At 33.5% G+C, this 18,402-nt stretch overlaps 1 protein-coding gene across 2 annotated transcripts; it reads right to left on the reverse strand.

The window, feature by feature from the left end:
• Positions 1–6,927: 6,927 nt before the first annotated feature.
• LOC107909572 (uncharacterized) lies at positions 6,928–11,576 on the reverse strand. Of its 2 annotated transcripts, none has more exons than XR_005910508.1 (2): positions 7,651–11,576; positions 6,928–7,400 (listed from the first exon to the last, which is right to left on the reverse strand). XR_005910508.1 is itself a non-coding variant. In XM_016837153.2 (2 exons), the coding sequence occupies exons 1-2, from the start codon at positions 11,368–11,370 to the stop codon at positions 7,182–7,184; spliced, it is 453 nt and encodes a 150-aa protein (XP_016692642.1). In that variant the 5' UTR covers positions 11,371–11,576; the 3' UTR covers positions 6,948–7,181. The 2 variants fall into 2 exon arrangements, 1 of the variants encoding a protein (XP_016692642.1); XM_016837153.2 differs by having other exon boundaries at positions 6,948–7,400; positions 11,137–11,576.
• Between the last annotated feature and the right edge of the window lie 6,826 nt (positions 11,577–18,402).

Below are 18,402 nucleotides of genomic sequence, written 5' to 3' on the forward strand. Positions count from 1 at the left end.
AAAGGACTAAATTGTAAAAAGTGTAAAAGTTTATTTCTACATGTTAGAAGTGTCCAATTGTTATGAAATTTTAAATTAGAGGTACTTAAATGGTAATTAGACCATTGGTTAACTTTTTTGACAAAAATGGACAAGAGATAAGTGAAATAGGAAATTTTTAAGTTGGGGGAATTTTGGTCATTTAGTAATTAAAAGAATTAAAAAGGCCAAAATAGACAAAAATTTATCCATATTCTCCACGGTGAACGAAATAAGCAAATGGGAAGCCATATTTAGGGTTTTCAAGCTTCCAAGCTCCTTAGTAAGTGATTCCAAGCCCCGTTTTTAATGTTATTTACGTTTTTGGAGTCCAGGTAACTTGATTTTAGCTTATTCTAGCAGTAATTTAACCTAGGGTTCATATTTTGAAAAATACCCGTAGGTGAAATGTATTTATTTTGATGTTTTATGGTTGAATATGAAGCTTAAAATTATGTTAAATAACTTCTGCTAGCCGATTTTAAGTGAAAACGAGTAAATTGACATAATCGGTAAAAATACCTAATGTTCATAAGTAAGTGTTAGAGTGAGAATTTGATGTTTCTATAGAAGGGAAAAATGTTCAGCATGTCATAAAACATAATAAAAAGGAATAAAGTTTAATTTTTGAGCCTAGGGGCAAAATCGTAATTTTGTGAAACTTTAGGGGCAAAAATGTAATTTTTTCAAAATGTGATTTTTGGACTGGATTGAATAATTTGAGTGTTAAATAAGTTAAATGTATTATTATAAGTTAAGAAAGACAAGGAATTGACTTTGATTAGTGAAAGAAAAAAATGAGAAAAAGTGAGAAATTTCCCGATTGAACAATCGGAATAAAAAGGGATACGAATGAAGTGATAGAAATGATCACATGTGTGGCATGGACTGTGTGTAGGCCACTATGTGAAAGTGAAAGTGATGGTCACGTGTGTAGTACTATGTGTAGGCTACTACGCGTACCAGAATGATAGGTCGCATGTGTAGTACTATGTGCAGGCTACTATGCGTACCGGATAGCTTCGATCACATGTGTAGTACTATGTGCAGGCCATTACGTGTATCGAATAGTGATGGTCACATGTGTAGTACTATGTGCAGGCTACTATGTGAACCGGTATCATTAATTATAAGGTGGTTGCTATGTGCTGATCCCACCGGATATCATTGATTACAAAGGGTGGTTGCTGTGTGCTGAATCCACCATGTATCTGTTATTATTCTGAAGTGTTCATTGGGAAATTGGCTAAGTGAAAATTCATGAGATCATGTAACGATTAAGTGTGATTGAATGATGAATATATGTGTGGAATTGAATTGAATAATGATTGAAAGTGAAAAAGTGAAATTATGAAAAAGTAAAATTAGCAACAAAACAGTTTTGGACAGTAACAATAGTGTGACTTTGAAAAATCACCAAAAATGGTGGAAATTGAATTAGAGAGTGAATAAGATATGAAATGAAATATTAATGAGTCTATTTTTACATAAAAGAAATAGAGTAAGCAAAAGAGTTATATATTTTGAGATATTTGAATTTTAGTGAGGCAGGATCTGATTGATTTCGGAATCCCTTGTTCTGACTTTGGAAAATAATTAAAAATTGTAAAAAAATAATTACAAGTTATAATTTATATTTTTAGAATACTTAATGAGTCTATTTTCAAAGAAAACAAATTAAAATATCATCTGAATTCTGTACAATGAGATAATTCATTTTTAGTGAAGAGAGGTCAGAGATGTTGAGCAGTGAAATAGGGTGAATTTAAAGAATAAATTGTACTAATTGGCTAAGCCAAAAATTCTGAAAATTTTATGGTAATAAGATATGTGAGTCTAGTTTTGGGGAAAACTAACATAACTTAATTTGGAGCTCTTTAGCTCCGGATAAAAATAATTTAGTGACTATAACTCGACTAGACAACTTTGAATTTAAATATAAGTGAATAGTGAAATTATGTATAATGTTATTTAAGCATGTTATATGCAAAAAGGATGTGGGATGGAGAGGAGGAGGAGGACAATAAAGTATATGAATGAATTGTGTATAATTGGTTAAATGTCTGATTATAATCGATAAATGTTGAAATAGAAGTGATGCTTATATTGGTGCATTACTGATCATGGTAAGCTCATAAGAGAAAATAAAGTTTCATAGCATATACGTGTGGTATATTTGGCATGAAATGATGTCATGAGTGGCTCATGAATTAACTCATGTTGGTAAGTTGATGCATAATTATAGTATTCAAATATATACATATTTGTAATATTTTTCTATGTGATTCGGAAAAAGAGGAATAAATAGCATACTGAAAATTCAGCCATGGTGCTAGTTTATGTTAAAGGAGTGTTTTATGACATATCTTAAGTAATGGAATGTTATGAATTTTGAGATTAATTTGCTAGTCAAATAAATGACAAATGAATTGATTGCGTATTCGTAATTTTGACATATGCTTGGTATATGAAACGTAATAATATATGTTTGAATAAACTTTAAGTATTCGAATGACATGGATTTGATGATGATAAGATTCGAACATTGAATTCATGAAGCACAGGTGATGTATTATTGTTGTGTGATAGCTTGGTTCGAGAAATTGGTTAGGTAAATGGTAAGTGAAAGCATTTATGGATATAAAAAAAAATTTGGACTGAATATGAAATTTAGCTCAATTAAATAATTTCATCAATTAAACATTGTGTATACTAGAATGTGTTAGTGAATTACATATTCGTAAATTGACATTCGAAGTTCAGTTAGTGATATATGAAAATAACATGAAAAGATTTATGATTGTGATTAATATTAATTCTGACTTAAAGTGGATTCTTCAATATTGGATTGATTTAACGAATATATTGAGCATATGAATGGGTATGTATTGGGCTTCATAAACCCTAATTAGCGACTCGAAGATAATAATTTGAAAGTTTTTAATTTGGATGAAATTTTATAACTCGGTTTAATATGTTTATAAGTGTATTTATTCTGGCAATGCCTCGTACCCTATTCCAGCGTAGAATACGGATAAGGGGTGTTACAATGTGACATCACCAGATTCGACCCTAATGTTTAGGCCGGGTTTGGCGTGTTACAGAACATATCATACATATCATATTACACAATACCTATATAGATGTTATTTACATCAATTTCATTCTAACAGAGTAGCAGATTTCATGCTTTACGGCTTATACCACACATACCGACCCTACAAAAGGCCCACAGTCGATCGGGATAACATATATGACCTTAGGGAAAAATTTTGAAATTTGGACCCACATGCCCATGTGGCTAGCCCGTGTGGGCCCATACACCTAAAATGGCTTAGCGCGTGTGGCCTACACAGCTTGGCACATGGCCCACACGGACCAAAATGGCCTAGGCCGTGTGTCACACACGGTCTCGCACATGGCCTACCACACTGCTAGCCACATGACTGTGTGATGTCGATAGGCCTCAATTTTGGCTTTTACCGATTGCCATTTTTCGAGTTTCTCGTTATACACCTAACTCAATTTTGATACGGAAACAACTACGAGACCATTAGTACTTAAAAATTGACAATAAACATTTCAATTAGCCATGTTTCCCCAATTAACCAAAATAATACACTAGCCATAACGAAAATCTCAAACGTTCAAACACTTATCCAACTTCGAGAATGATTCCTAGCACCACTAATCACAATGGGATAGTTCGGTCCTCACGATTCACCGCTGTCAACAAGCCCTAGAATATAATCAACAAAAAGTTAATAACACCGATTCCACGACGAACTTTGAAATTACCCCTAAGCCGAACAAAACCCCATAAACCCCACTTACTAGACCGCAAGAAGAAACAAAAGAATCCAAGACACATCGATTCAATCAAGCAGAAATATGTTAGAATTGAAGAAAGTAAACCAAAAGAGGAGGCTAAAGGAAGACAAAAAAGAAAACTTTAGAGTAATTTGGCAGAAAGACAAAATGTGGAAAAGAGGGAATTTTTCAGGAAAAATTAAAATAAAATTAAGATAATGCCCTCAATTCCCCACTATCCTCACTAACTACCCAATCCCTCAAAATTCTCCTCCAACTACCATAGAATTTCAATTCCACCAAACCTCTACTACACCACCGGCATACACCCAGAAGCAAAAATATTGCTAATTACTCTCTCGAGGATTCAAACACAAGATCCTGGGAAAAGCTAGCACTTACCACTTAAACTAGCAGGCTCATTCTAATATAAGCTATCCAAAATATGATATAATCAAGCCATTAAAGGCAAGGCTAGGAACAAAAATAGCAAATTTTCTAAAAGTGGGACTTGAACCCCAAACCTTAAGCACACATACAAATCACTTAACCACTGAAGTAAACACTTATGACAAAATTCATAAAATAGAGTTTAATAATTCAAGGCGTTACAAGCATATTATGTTATGCAATTTCTGGCGATAACACCGCAAATTTCTGTATATGGCAATTAAACACTACATAGATTTGATTCTGGCAGTTTCCGCATTATATCTTGCAGCTTGACTGCATATTTCTATACAGTGAAAAACGAACACAAATTTGGTGTGTGGGGTTGAATGGGTATTAATTACCCTATTTGGTGTGGTGGGTGGGACGAAGGTGATGAGTAGTGGACGGGGGTAGGATATGTATCTAATTTGTGTAATATTTGCATCGCATGATATAGCATGCCATGCCATTTGTAACTGATCTGATTGTTGTGCTACATTGCCATCTATGTTCATTCGGTTATTGACTTTTGTATGACTATTTGTTATTCATTTTCGTATATGATTTGAGTTGCACACTGAGCTTTTTTAACTCACCCAATAATTTATCTTCTCAGGTAATCAGTGAAGTTAGGATCGGGCGACGTGCGGGAGCTCAGCTTGGATTTTAGCTAAATAAAAAAAGGTTTATAATTTTAAACTTAATTCTGGACCTTCTGAACTGTATAATTGTTTTGGACCTTATTCTTCAAGTTTTTTGATTTTCTGCTAGATTTTGGTTTCGTTAAACTACAAATTACATGTTTTGACATACTAGAATCACGATTTTCAAACTAACAACTCCTAAATTTCTGTTGAAAAACTAAGTAACAAATTAAGTATTTTTCTGTAAAATAAATAAGTTCTACGCATATTTTCTAACAACTTGTAAGAGTTTTGTCAAAATTAAATATTTTCGAAACACACACTTATTTAATTTAAAATCTGGACTTTTAAAATAAGTTAAATGTAATTCCTCAAAATCCAGACATAACGTCTAGATCAGACATGGGGTGTTATACATAATTCTAAATTTAGGAAAATAATTTATTAAACTTTATGATATTTTATTAACACTTATTAACCTATCAAATTTCAATATTTTAAATATGTGAGTATGGTACATAAAGATGTGGATTGAGAAATTAGGAAGAAATAGTTAGATGAAAGTGAAAGAGAGAGTGAAAGGAGTGGGCGGTGATATTACGAGGCATCTGATCACTTTTGGGTTCCTGAAATCCCATTCTCCATTAGGATACCAACAATAATATATGGACCAATGCACAGGAATGGGATGCTACATTCCATTTGAAAGATCAGCAGTGAAGCAGAAATGCTTTTGTTTTTCTGGCCCCATCATACTCGGGTCCATTCCTTTCTCCATCTATTCCTATCTATACCCTCACAAATTATTTTTTTCCACACTATTCCAAAAGAAAATTTGAAAAGTTCAGTGTTATTGAATTATGCCATCAGTTAGAAATTAATTAACAAATTTGTTTTATAAAGTAATAAATAATATGGTAATGGTAATTATATATTTTAAAATTTTTATATAATATTTTAAAAGAGAATAATTAAACTATTTAACTGTTTTTACGTTTCATAGAAATCACAAAATGTTGCTTAAATTATACTATTTTTCCATGTTGGTATTTAAACTATGCTTCATCATCTAAAGTGATACCTAAATTATACTTCGTCTTCGCTACCAAAATTACCCTAATCATTAAAAAAATTTTAACAAATCATTTTTGTGACATATTAAACTTTTTAAATAAAAATAAAAATAATAGAACTAAATTAATTATTAAAAATATCAAATTGAATTAAATTATAACTTTTCTATTTTTTTAGACTCTTCCTCTCTCCATGATTGTTTTCTCTTTTAATGTATTTTCTTTAATTGTTAGATGAGTTTACTTTGCAACCCTCAAACCATTTTTTTTCCTATTCAACTTCTTTCTAATATTGGAATTTTGTGCTTTATCTCTGGTTTTTTTATTATAAAGGTTCATCCAATATTAATTATTTTACACAAATTATATAGAAAAAAAGAAATTATTGATAAGAAAAATAATACATAAGTTTTGAAATGGGATGAGAAAAGAATCAAAGTCCATGTTTGAAAAAAAAGGAAAAGAAGCTCATTGGAATATGTGTTTTGTCATCGAAATAGGGTTTGGATATGAGTTTTTTTTTACGGGTTTTTGAATTTTCTGTCATCGGAATTTTTAGGTAAAAAACAAAATAGATGAATATGTTTATATTTTAAAAAAAAACTTAAGGAAATAATCTTTAACTTCTTTTGAATTTTTTAAGTTAAAAATTTTTAAGTGTCACGAAATGAGGCTTGGATAATTTGAGTAACGAAATATAGTTTAGGAACTACTTTGAATAACAAAATATATTTTAAGTACCACTTGTGATAAAAATGAATTTAGTAGAAAATAATATAATTTTTTTAGTTCAATAAAAAAATATAATTTAAGTACTACTTTAAATAATAAAATATCACTTGTTACAACTTAAGGAGACATGTTCTTTGAATTGATGCATTGCAAAGTTAGATACAGTCTGAACCGTAAACTTAGAAGCCAACCTTAAACAGACATTTGTCACTAGAAGCCAAAAAGTTTATCATTACTTGCATTTATCTTTACATAGACTGAGTGTAACGTAATTTAGATTAATTGAAACGTTAGAAATGTTTTCTCACTTAAATTTATAATAATGATTTTTGCGAATATAAATAAATAATTGAAAGTCATTTAAATAATATGAACCTTAATGATTGAAAGCATTAAAAGGAATCCCAGGGAATATAGTAAGTGACCCAGTAGCCTCCCTGGGGTCTCCAAAAAGATTAATACAGAGTAGTTTTCATGCAGAAGTGTAGTCGGATGATGATGCAGCCCTCTTCTTGGCAAAGTATTCCTCAGCTTGAGCAAGGTTCTTTGCAACTGAAGGCTTAGCCCACTTCTTGCGCCCAGGCAGTACGGTGAGAGAGCAACCGGCAGCCTCAAGCTTTTCCTTTGCAGATGCTGAAAAGGCACGGGCCTTCAAGTTCAGCTTTACATTCAGCTCCCCGTCACCAAGAATCTAAACCAACATGATTTATTATCAATAACAATGAATATTTTGTTTTAAAAACAACATGTTCGATTATTGCAATTACAATTCTTCCAGTCTTTGCATGAGAGAACCAATTAAGAAGGTAGAATTGAATTGTTATTTCCATTAATAATTAAGAAGGTTCGGGATTAATGCTTCATGCATGAGAGAAACACAACTTCCTACTTGTAGAACAAAAATATATGGAAACTGCTCAAAACATAAAACAGACAATAACCAGTCACAGATTGGCGTGTCACAGGGCAACCAGCCCAGTCAGAATCACTAAAAGCCTTCAGTACAGGTGATGAAGAGGTAGAAAAGAAGAGACCATAAGCAAGGCAGCCGTTCAAGTAATGAAGAACACGATGAGCAGCTTGTAAATGAGTGACTGTAGGCTGGTCCAAGAATTGACTCAGTTGTTGAATTGTAAAAGCGATATTAGATCTAGTAGAAACCAGATACAATAGGTGGCCAATAAGTTTCCTGAAAAGAGTATTATCAGGAAGTAATTCCATAGAAGCACTCGAGGGATTTTGGTAGCCATTGGAGTCTTAACAGGCTTGCAATCTAAGAAACCAAAATCAGACAATATGTCAATAACATATTTTCATTGACAAAGATGAATACCAGCAGAGCTTCGAGCAACCTCAAGTCGAAGAAAGTATTTTATATCACCCGAGTCTTTGATTCTAAATGTAGAATCCAAAAAAGCTTTAACTCTTGCTATTTTATCCAAATGATCACTAGCCAGGATGACATCACCAACATAAACCAATAATGCAGTGAAGGAAATAGCATCCTTTTTAATGAACAAGGAGAAATCAGAACTGGATTGAATATAACCAAGAGAAGTAAGAGCAGATGTGAGCTTAGAGAACCACTGTCTACTTAATTGCTTTAGACCATATAAGGATTTTTGTAACTTACAAACCTTATTGGGAGTTGATGGATCAAAACCAGGAGGTAAAAGCATATAAACCTCTTCACTCAAATCACCATGCAAAAAAGCATTGTTAACATCAAGCTAGTGCAAATACCAATTCTTAGAAGTAGCAATAGCAAGTAACAAGCGAACAGTGGTGATCTTGGCTACAGGTGAAAAAGTATCAAAATAATCGACACCCTCAGTTTGTGTGAACCCCTTTGCAACCAAATGAGCCTTGTAACGTTCAATGGAACCATCGGCTCTATGTTTCACTCAATAAACCCATTTACAACCAATTGCAGTCTTGCCTGGAGGTAAATCCATAATGATCCAGGTGTTATTTTGTTCAAGAGCAGAAATTTCAGCCTGCATTACTTCTCTACAATGAAAATGTTTACTAGCTTGTGAATATGTTTTAGGTATAGAGGAAACACTAATGGCAAGAGTGAAATGTAAATGGGTTGAAGAAAGGTTAGAGAAAGGTGTTGTACATCGAAGATGATTGGTAGCAGCCTTGCTTAAAAAGCAATGATATTGTTCTAAATAAGAAGGTGGTTTCCGAATACGAAGTGGCCTGGAAGATTGTAAGGGAGAAGTCGGTGTAACTTGTGGCTGAGATGGCAAATCATAAGTGGTGGAGGGATCAAAAACCAGTTTTGGGGTGGAGGAATGAGATGGTTGATGAGAAAAAGGAAAGGTTGACTCATGAAAGATGACATTTCTTGAAACAAAGATGGCATGGGACAACAGATCAAAAAGGATATATCCTTTAACATTTGGTTGAAATCCAAGAAAAATACACTCACGGGCTCGAGGATCAAATTAATGACGATGGGCAGTAAGGGTTGTAGCAAAACTAAGGCAACCAAAGACACGTAAATGCTAAAAGTCAGGCTTGGTTTGGTAAATTTTTTCAAAAGGAGTAAGATTAGCCAAAAGAGGAGTTGGGGTACGGTTAATAAGGAACACAGAATGAAGAACAACATGTCCCCAAAAATGCTTAGGTAAACTAGAATGGAATAAAAGAGCCCGTGAAACATTAAGAATATGTTGATGCCTACGTTCAACAAGACCATTTTGTTGTGGGGTTTCAACACAAGAAGTTTGATGAATGATTCCTTTAGAAGCATAAAAAGCTGGAATATCAAACTCGCGGCCATTATCAGTTTGAAAGACCTTAATTTTGGAGGAAAATTGAGTTTCAATAAGTGTGTAAAAATTTTGAATATGAGTACGAACTTCAAATTTGGCTTTCAAGAGAAAAATCCAAGTAAAACGACTGAAATCATCAACAATAGTTAGAAAATAACAATGACCAGTGACAGACACAACATCAGTCGGACCCCAAATATCAATGTGAACAAGATCAAAGATTTTATTAGAAACAGAATTGCTTAGAGGAAAAGGAAGTTTCTTTTGTTTTGCCAAATGACAAGCTTTACAATCTGAATTATTTGCTATGGACAAAGAAGGAATATAAGAAGAAAGTAACTTCAATCTTGAATCAGAAAGGTGACCAAGACGATGGTGCTAAATGTGACATGATGTGGTGGTGGCTGACAAGACAGTGGGAACGGTAATGGAGAAGGTTTGAGCTGGTGAGTCCAAAATATAAAGACCATGAAAAAAATTAGATGTACCAATCATCTTCATAAAGGGAAGGGCCTGTAAGGAACAATGAGTTTTATGAAAAGTGAATGAACAAGGTAAGGTGGCAGTAAGTTTAGTAACAGATAAGAGATTGAAAGCAAACTGAGTAACATAAAGGACATTTGTAATATAAAGGTTATCACTAAAAATAATTGTACCAGAAAATCGAGCACAAACTTTGGTGCCATTAGGAAGAGTGATATGCACAAGTTGAATTGGAGTGAAAGAGGACAAGGATAAAGAATGTGTAATACGATCGGTCGCACCATTATCTATAATCCAATGGTGTGATTGAAAAGAAAAGAGGTTACCTATAGATGTAGAAGTCGTTTGGTGTAAGGAAGAGACAGTGTTGGTAACATAAGGTGGTGAGGTAGAGTTTGAAGATGGAAGCAATGCGAGCAACTATTGTAACTGTTTTTGTGTCAAATTAACACAAGGATCAAATGGCAAGGTAGCAACAGACTGTGAAGAGTTCAAGGATTGTGCAGCACCATCATCAAACACAGTGTGTGCATAAGAAGTCCGGCCACGAGACTTATAACCAGGTGGATAACCATGCTTCGCATAAAATGTATCAACAGTGTGCCTGGATTTGCCACAAAAAGTGCACTTCCGTGAATCAGTAGAAGATTTTGCCTGAGATTTCTTGAAAGAAGAATATTGGCGCATTGTGTTACTAACAAACACTTGAGAAGATCCAATAGTAAGATGACGTTCCTGTTGAATGACCAGAGAAAAGGCTTTATTGATCGTAGACAATGGATCAATGAGCATAATTTGAGAGCAAACACCAGCAAATCGATCATGAAGACCTTTAAGAAATCGAATGACATAATCATTATCATGATATTTCTAAAGAGTAGCAAAAACACCACAGGAACAAGGTGTGTGACAAGAACAGACGAGAATCGGTCGAAAATTCAACAACTCATCCCAGAGAATCTTCAACTCAGTAAAGTAATCAATGACCGAGCGATCATCTTAATTGAAAGCAGAGATCTCTTCTTGGAGATCAGAAATGCGAAAAACATCTCCTTGAAAAAAACGTTCACGGAGATCGTGCCAAATCTTATAAGTAAAGTCTAGCCAAAGAATACTATTCATGATTGAAGGCAAGATATAGTGATGCAGCCAAGAAATCACCATAGTATTGCACCTTTCCCAAGCTGAATAAAGAGGATCCGTTCTGATCGAAACTGGGATTGTGCCATCAACAAATTTAAGCTTCTTCTTGGATAAAAGTGCCATTGTCATTGCGCGAGACCAAGAATGATAATTCGATCTTGATAAGGCAGGAGAAACAAGAACTAAGGCTGGATTTTCATTTGGATGAAAGTAATAAGGATTGGAAGGTAGTGTAGGATCAATGAGTGCCATTGGAAAGAAATAAAACCAATGAAAATCAAAGAAACAGAGTGTTTGGGAAGCGAGAAAGTGCAGAAAAATGCAAGAGAATTGAAAGAGAATTTTACATCTGATACCATGTAGAACAAAAATATATGAAAACTGCTCAAAATTATTTACAATACAAAGGCTCAGTTATATACAACTTACAAGAGAAAAGAAAAATAACAGAATTGAGAACTTACATAGGTGTATCAAACTAACTGCTATATCTGCTAACTGACTAACAATTAAATTAGATCTATATTACTAACACTACTCAAGTTGATCTCCAGAACAAGTAGCATTGGGGTCATTATACTTAAACAAAGTCTAAAAGGGGCTTTGTTATAATATAAATCCAAGAGCATATTCACCTTTAAAGGGAGTTTTCTCTCTCTTCCTGAAGGCAAACCCTTCTCCTTTAAAGACTCCAATGACACATCATCTCCCTCTTGAAATCCAACTGTTTCGTTGTCTTTTAAGTTAACCGGTATGTATTTGGTAATCTCGCATGCATACCTTGCAATGTCAAATGAAAATAGCATTAATTTAAACACTAAGCAAATATATATATATATATTTAAACATGCATGCATGTATGTTTGATATATATGTTATACTAAAAGGCAAAATAATTTTATTAATGGAAGAGATAAGTACAGAAGCTTTTTGTAATAGTGGTGAGCAAAAACGAGTTATAATTTATTCAAACCAAACCACAATCTATTTATTTAATTATTTTTATTTTATTACATAAAAATAAATCCTCTATTTCTAAATTAGCAAAAATATAAAATACTAAAATATAATTCTTTTAGAACTTTAAAAACCAATCAACCAAATCACAAATTTGGCCTACTTTTTATCTTGCTTTTAGCAAATTAGAATATTGCAAATTAACCACAACTTTTATACAAGTTGAACCAAACCATTGCCGGATCTAGTCATAACAATGTTACAACTGTAAAAATAAGATTAAAGTTTTTTTTTTGAGATAAATTAAGTCGTGTTTTGCAAAATAATTACTATTTTACAAGTTCAAACACTATTTAATAAGGCAAGCTTTCTGGTGTTTTCGGGTGGTCAATGTAACTTCTAGGATCCAATCATAACGTTTAGGTTGGGTATCGGGTGTTACACAAGGTCTATGTTCATACAGCCAAGCACTATATGTCACATCCCAAAACCTAGATTAGTGGGCAGATAGTGGGCACACCCTATTTTTAGATAAGTGTTGTAAGTTTGTGTAAAGTGAATTGGTTTGCTTTAGCGGTTAAGTGTTGTTCTTGTGTGTAAGAGGTCTTATGTACAAATCCCTTCTCTTGAGTTTTTATTATTTTTATTCCTACACTTGACTGGTCACAAGTAGGTTATATTTTATTCTTGTTAGTAGTTGACAAGAAAGACTTTATTGATTCAGTGGTAAGTTTTTAACTTACCTAGGGTTCTCGTGTTTGAATCTTCCTGTGTGTAATGGTGGATTTCTTTTTGTTTCCCCTCTGCTATGCCATCCATGACTCAAGAAATGGGCCAATTTTCAAACACTTTGAGATCTATAGGATAACAAATAGTATCCTAAAAGAATCTCTCCCACTTTTCAATCAATCGTCCCACTCTTCCACTCTCTCTCTTGCTGCCCTCTTCTTCCCATTTTTCTCTCCATCTTTGGGTTTTCTCTAGTTTCTTTCATTCTCTTTTCTTTTTCTCTTTTTGTTTTGCTATACTCACATTTTATTTTTTTCAGTTACCATATTGCACGTTTGCGACTCTTCTTGTTGTTCCTTTCATTGTATGAGCGTCGATCTCAGGTTTTTCATATGTCAATTGTAAGTGCAGAAGTGTTCAGTACTGTGGTCACATCTATGCGTAAGTGTTTTTATTCCTTCTCCTTTAGGAATGAATGTTCCATTTGGATAGTGTGCGAATGAGAGGTTTTGATTAGTGTTGGTCGTTTAATAAGTTTTATGACGGGTTTTTTATTTTGTGTTTCTTTCTAGGTGCGACACTGGAAGTGCATAACAACCTTTCGACAAATTAAGGTTTTCGTTTGCACTACATCAAGGGTAAGGGATTGTGTACCTTAGTTGGAGACTATTTCGGCATGTTTAGGCTGATTGCCCTACTTTTTCATTTTCATTTTTTTGCCAAATACTCTAATCAAGTAAGGGCTGAGTTATTATTTTGGACTTGGTGTGGTTGTTAATTAGTCACTTTGGATATTGTTTTAGGGTCCTAGAATTGCTGTTGTTCTGAAGGCATCAAAAATCGTCCAGGTGTGTGACTCGATCTTGTAAAAATAGTGAATGGGGAAAGTTGAAAAACCTACTGTCGACACCACACTGTCGTGTGGGCCACATGGGATGGGTTAAGCAGGTTGTGTCACATCCCAAAAATCGAGTTAGTAGAAATGGACATTAGATTGTGGGCTCGAGAGAAAAATCAAGTTTTGTGTCGTAGAAGCTAAAATAGGATAAAATAAATAATAAGTTAATAATAATTAAATAAAATAATAATGGTATTAATAATTGAAGAAATAGTAAAAATTAAAAGATAATAATTTGGAATAGTGGTTAAAGTAGAGGTTAAACGTGTAAATTAAAACTAGTAGTTAAAAAGGGAGTTATTAGAACAAGGGAGAAATAAGAGAGGACTTACAGGGTAAATAGCCCAATTTTAAAAAAATTAGTTGGATACAAAAGCCACTTGCCGCCCAAGTTCTCACCATACTTTTTTTCATTTTAAAAATTTGTTAGATCTAAAATCAAAAGTTTTATTTCAAATTTTCTGCACCTTTTAGATTTTCTTGGCATCCAAACACCTCTTATTCAATTAATTTTGCAAGAAAATCACTCTTTTTTCTTCAATTTCTCAACTAAACTTAGCTCATTTTTTCTCAATTGTTACAAATTCATTGTTTTCTTATGTACTAAATTTTTATTAGGTGTTTTAATTTGAATTTTCATAGATCTAAGCAAAAAATTTAAGATCCATAGTTTTAAAGTTATCTTTTGCATAAAAATGGTGAATCTCATACTAAAGTGCTAAGAGATGTTTTTAAAATGATTTTCAGTATATTTTGAAAATATTAAGAGGCTTTCAAATTCAATTTATCAAAATATTTAAATAATTGCATGAATTAAATAGTTTTCTTTTGAGAATGAGGATGAACAATGTTTTTTTGAAAAAAATTAATTAAAGAAATTGAGCAAAGTTAAAGATCTAGATCTATAATTAAACCTTAGTTAGGGGGCTAGGAGGTAGAAATTAAAGTTTTAATTAAGTTAAAAAAAGAAGAAATTAAGCGAAATGTATTGTACGAAATAAGTTGAATAAGTATGTGTGAGTGGATAGCCATTGTATGAACACAAAGAGATAAGTTAGATTGTTTTTAAATGCTTAGTAATATGTATTTTTTTTTGTGAGGCTAAAAACGTGGGTGGAGCCTTAGCAAACCAAGATAAAGGCAAGCATAAAGTTGTCTAGTTCAACAAGCCATGGTGAGCTACAAGTGAGTGCATTTGTATGCCATATTTTAGAATGAATTACAATATCTAAATAGTCGAAGTGAGGCTTGCGAACCCCCACTTATGGTATGCGAACCTTTACTTTTTCCTAGTGCAAATTCTTGCAATTTTGTTTGAACTAAGTATCCATGTTGTGCAAAATTAAATGGTATGTGTATATATATAATATATACGTATAGGGGTTTTGTTATTTATATATAATATATGGGTTTTGGTGTTATATGTATAATATATTTACATGGGTATGCTATACACATAGTACATATATATGCGTGGTTTTGCTATACATAATATATATGTGTGGGTTTTACTATATATAATATATATGCGACTATAGATTTTGTATTATCTAATATACATAAATGTATATGGGACTTTTAATGTATGTTAAAATTGAAGTGACAAAGGTCACTAAATAGGTCTGTATATATATATGTAATATATATTCGTATATGGTTATATAGTACTTGCGAATGGACATAAAAATAAAATAATGTAATGCGGACTTTATAAGATGTCAATTCTATTGATAGTGCACATTTATGCATGCACGAACCTGTAAGTGAATTATGAGTTTTATGATATTGTGAGTTTTGATTAGTGTAAAATTATATTATTGTGAAATGCTAAGTGCGAGCTCAATAGTAGTGCGAGCCAATTATATTGTGGAATGAAATGTGGTTAATTAGATATGTTTGCAATGTGAACACTTGAAACCGTTGGATAACATTGGCATGCCATAAGATTGTGAGTACTCACCATTTTATTATGTGTTGGACATTGTGGCCCGAAGATTGCGTTGTAGAGATAAGGGAATGTCGAACATAGCTCAATTAATCGTAGATAGCGTGGTGTATTTGGAGAGTGTGAGCATACGTGCTACACTTACATGGAGATAGCATACGACTCTATGGGCCATGTGGTGTGTTTTGGAAATCTGTTTATCCAATGAGTATATAATTTGCCCATGTTTCATATTCATGAATTGCCAATATATCACTTTGTTGAGTATGTAATTTGTGTTATATGTGAATTGTTAAAGTATGTCTAAATCCTAACATGTATGATGTGCATATTTGTGTTGTATGTATGTGTACTCACTGAGCTTCTCCAAGCTCACACTCCTTACTTTACATTGAAGATAAATAGTTCGTAGGTTAGCGAATAGGGTGGCAAATCGATGATCCATTGCAAGACATTTTTTAAAGGATGTGTGTGAGCTGTTAAACTCCAAAGTGAAGGCAATGTGGGTTACTCAAAGGGTTTAGTACTAGAATTAGACTTGGAATTTTTAAATAAAAATTTTCATTGGTTGTAAACGAACATTACAGACCATTTGTTTTTTTTTGGGATTTTTTAATGTTATAGTTGCTTGCTTGATTGCTTATCTAGATGGTTCTAAGTACTTTTTTAATGTGATGATAATTAAATAAACTAATAATTTTTTGCAGGTAAGGAAGCCACTAGGTATTAAGGTACGCCTTATACTTTCTGTTTCTGTGAATGAAATGATTAATTTAAAAAAGCGTGCATTTAGGTCTAATTTACTATATGAAATATTCTACAAATGTGTGGTGTGTATGGTTGGTGTGGTTCGTAAAGTTTTAAATAGAAAGACACTTCGATGGCTAATGTGACGTTTAAACTTCGGGTCAAATCGTTTCAGTCGGGTTTAGGGTATCACATTTAGTGGTATCAGAGCTAGGTTTACAAAAACACAGACCGAGCTACAATTTTTGACAAATTAGCATTTTTGAAAATATAAATACATTGAATTTAGAATAAAAAATGGAAATGCTTAAACCTTTGTGAAAAAAGTAACCTTATATGAAAATTAGTTGTCAATAGGGTAGGAATGGGAACACATTGACTTCTTTGAAAGTGTTTTCTTGAAAAAATTCCTAGCATAACTTGTCACTTGTCACTTTCCCGTTTTATTTAATTTTATGTAAATAGTAGATAAAATGCCTCCTAGTCCCAGCTATCCGGCTACAAATGCACCAGTGGAACCACTCCCAAGGCAAGCTACACCTGGAACTGGTTTCGAGCCCTTGGTTCAAGCGATGAGTGGGGCGTTTCAAAGGATAGCTGGTGGGAACATTGCCGCAGCTGCGAAAGGGTTGTCACTTGAACAACTCTGAGCTTTGGGTGGTAAAGAATTTCGACGAGCTAAATGAGCTGATCCGACCATTGTTGAAAATTAGTTGGAGAGTGTTGAAAAGATCCTTGACCAAATGGGATGCTTGAATAATGAGAAGTTGGGTTGTACCATATCCTTACTAAACGGTGAAGCTCATCGCTGGTGGAATATAGTAAAGAGAGAGATCATTGCTGGTCACCTGTCTTGGGAGTTCTTTTTGGAGTTTTTCTGAAATAAGTAATAGGGATAGTAGTAACTAGATGCTAGAAATAAGGAGTTTCTAGATCTGGTCCAAGGAAATATGTCTGTGGCTATGTATGAGTTCGATTTTGTGCGACTCAACCAGTATGTTCCAGGGATGGTATTCTTTGAAAAGGAGAGGTGTAATACGCTAAATCGCGACATTCGAGTATATCTAGTAGCACAGAGGACTGAGGCCTTCGATGATTTGGTAGAAAAGGCTAAGAAAGTAGAGGAGACACTAATCGAGCCACTGAGACTAGTTGTATCTAAATCCAAAAAGAGGGGCTCCAATCAGTCAAGATCGTCGAGAAGGCCAAGTAAGAGAGGTCGTGATTTTTGAAATTTTGATGGGTGTTTGACGAGACTCTCAACCAAGCCAGACTGTACCACAGAGCACTACAGTAGTTTCTAAGAATGGATAAGCTGAGGCGGCGACTTGTGAGCATTGTGGACGTGGGCACTCGATAGGGTTTTGGAGGGTGTCGGGGGCGCATCTACATTGTGGGTTAATGGAGCATCGACTACGAGACTGCTTAAAGAGAGTTGAGTTGTCTCAAACTACCGCACTTATTAGAGGCCAAGGTCTTGGTGGTAACGGGAGATCGATGGGTCAGAGGACAGTTGGCAATATAGTAGTTGTATTGACTGAGTTTGGTGGACACACTCGTGTTTACACTGTTAAAGAGCCGCAGAATTGCGAGGCAATAGATATGATTGTAGGTGCATTCATATTGCAACCTTTTTGTTTATTTTTGTTAGTAGATTTGGGTTCCACCCATTCGTTAGTAGAGTTGGGGATTGTAACAACTCATTTTCAGTGAAATCAGAATAGTGGTTTTGGGACCACAAATCTGATAAGTAAATTATTATTTTATTATTTTAATGTCTATGGGATGTTATTAAAGTCGTATTAAAATTTCGTTAAAAAATTTTGATGTTTGTATACTTAATTAAGTGAAAGGGACTAAATCGTAAAAAAAGTACAAAAGTGGAGCTATATTAGTTAAAAGTGTCAAATAACTATGAAAATTTAAACTGAAAGGGCTTAGGTGGTAATTAGATCATTCATGAAGTTAGTGGATGTGCATGGCGTGATTTTGATGAAATTATGAATGC

Source organism: Gossypium hirsutum, chromosome D02, assembly GCF_007990345.1.
Source record: "Gossypium hirsutum isolate 1008001.06 chromosome D02, Gossypium_hirsutum_v2.1, whole genome shotgun sequence".
Classification (NCBI taxonomy): domain Eukaryota; kingdom Viridiplantae; phylum Streptophyta; class Magnoliopsida; order Malvales; family Malvaceae; genus Gossypium; species Gossypium hirsutum.

Bases quoted from the DNA above. Each gene is read 5' to 3' on its own strand.
- LOC107909572 (XM_016837153.2), bottom strand. From the start codon at position 11,370: ATGGCACTCATTGATCCTACACTACCTTCCAATCCTTATTACTTTCAT. The intron at 7,401-11,136 runs GTGATTTCTTGG...ATGTTGGTTTAG, and splicing joins GGGAAAGGTGCAATACTATG to ATTCTTGGTGACGGGGAGCT.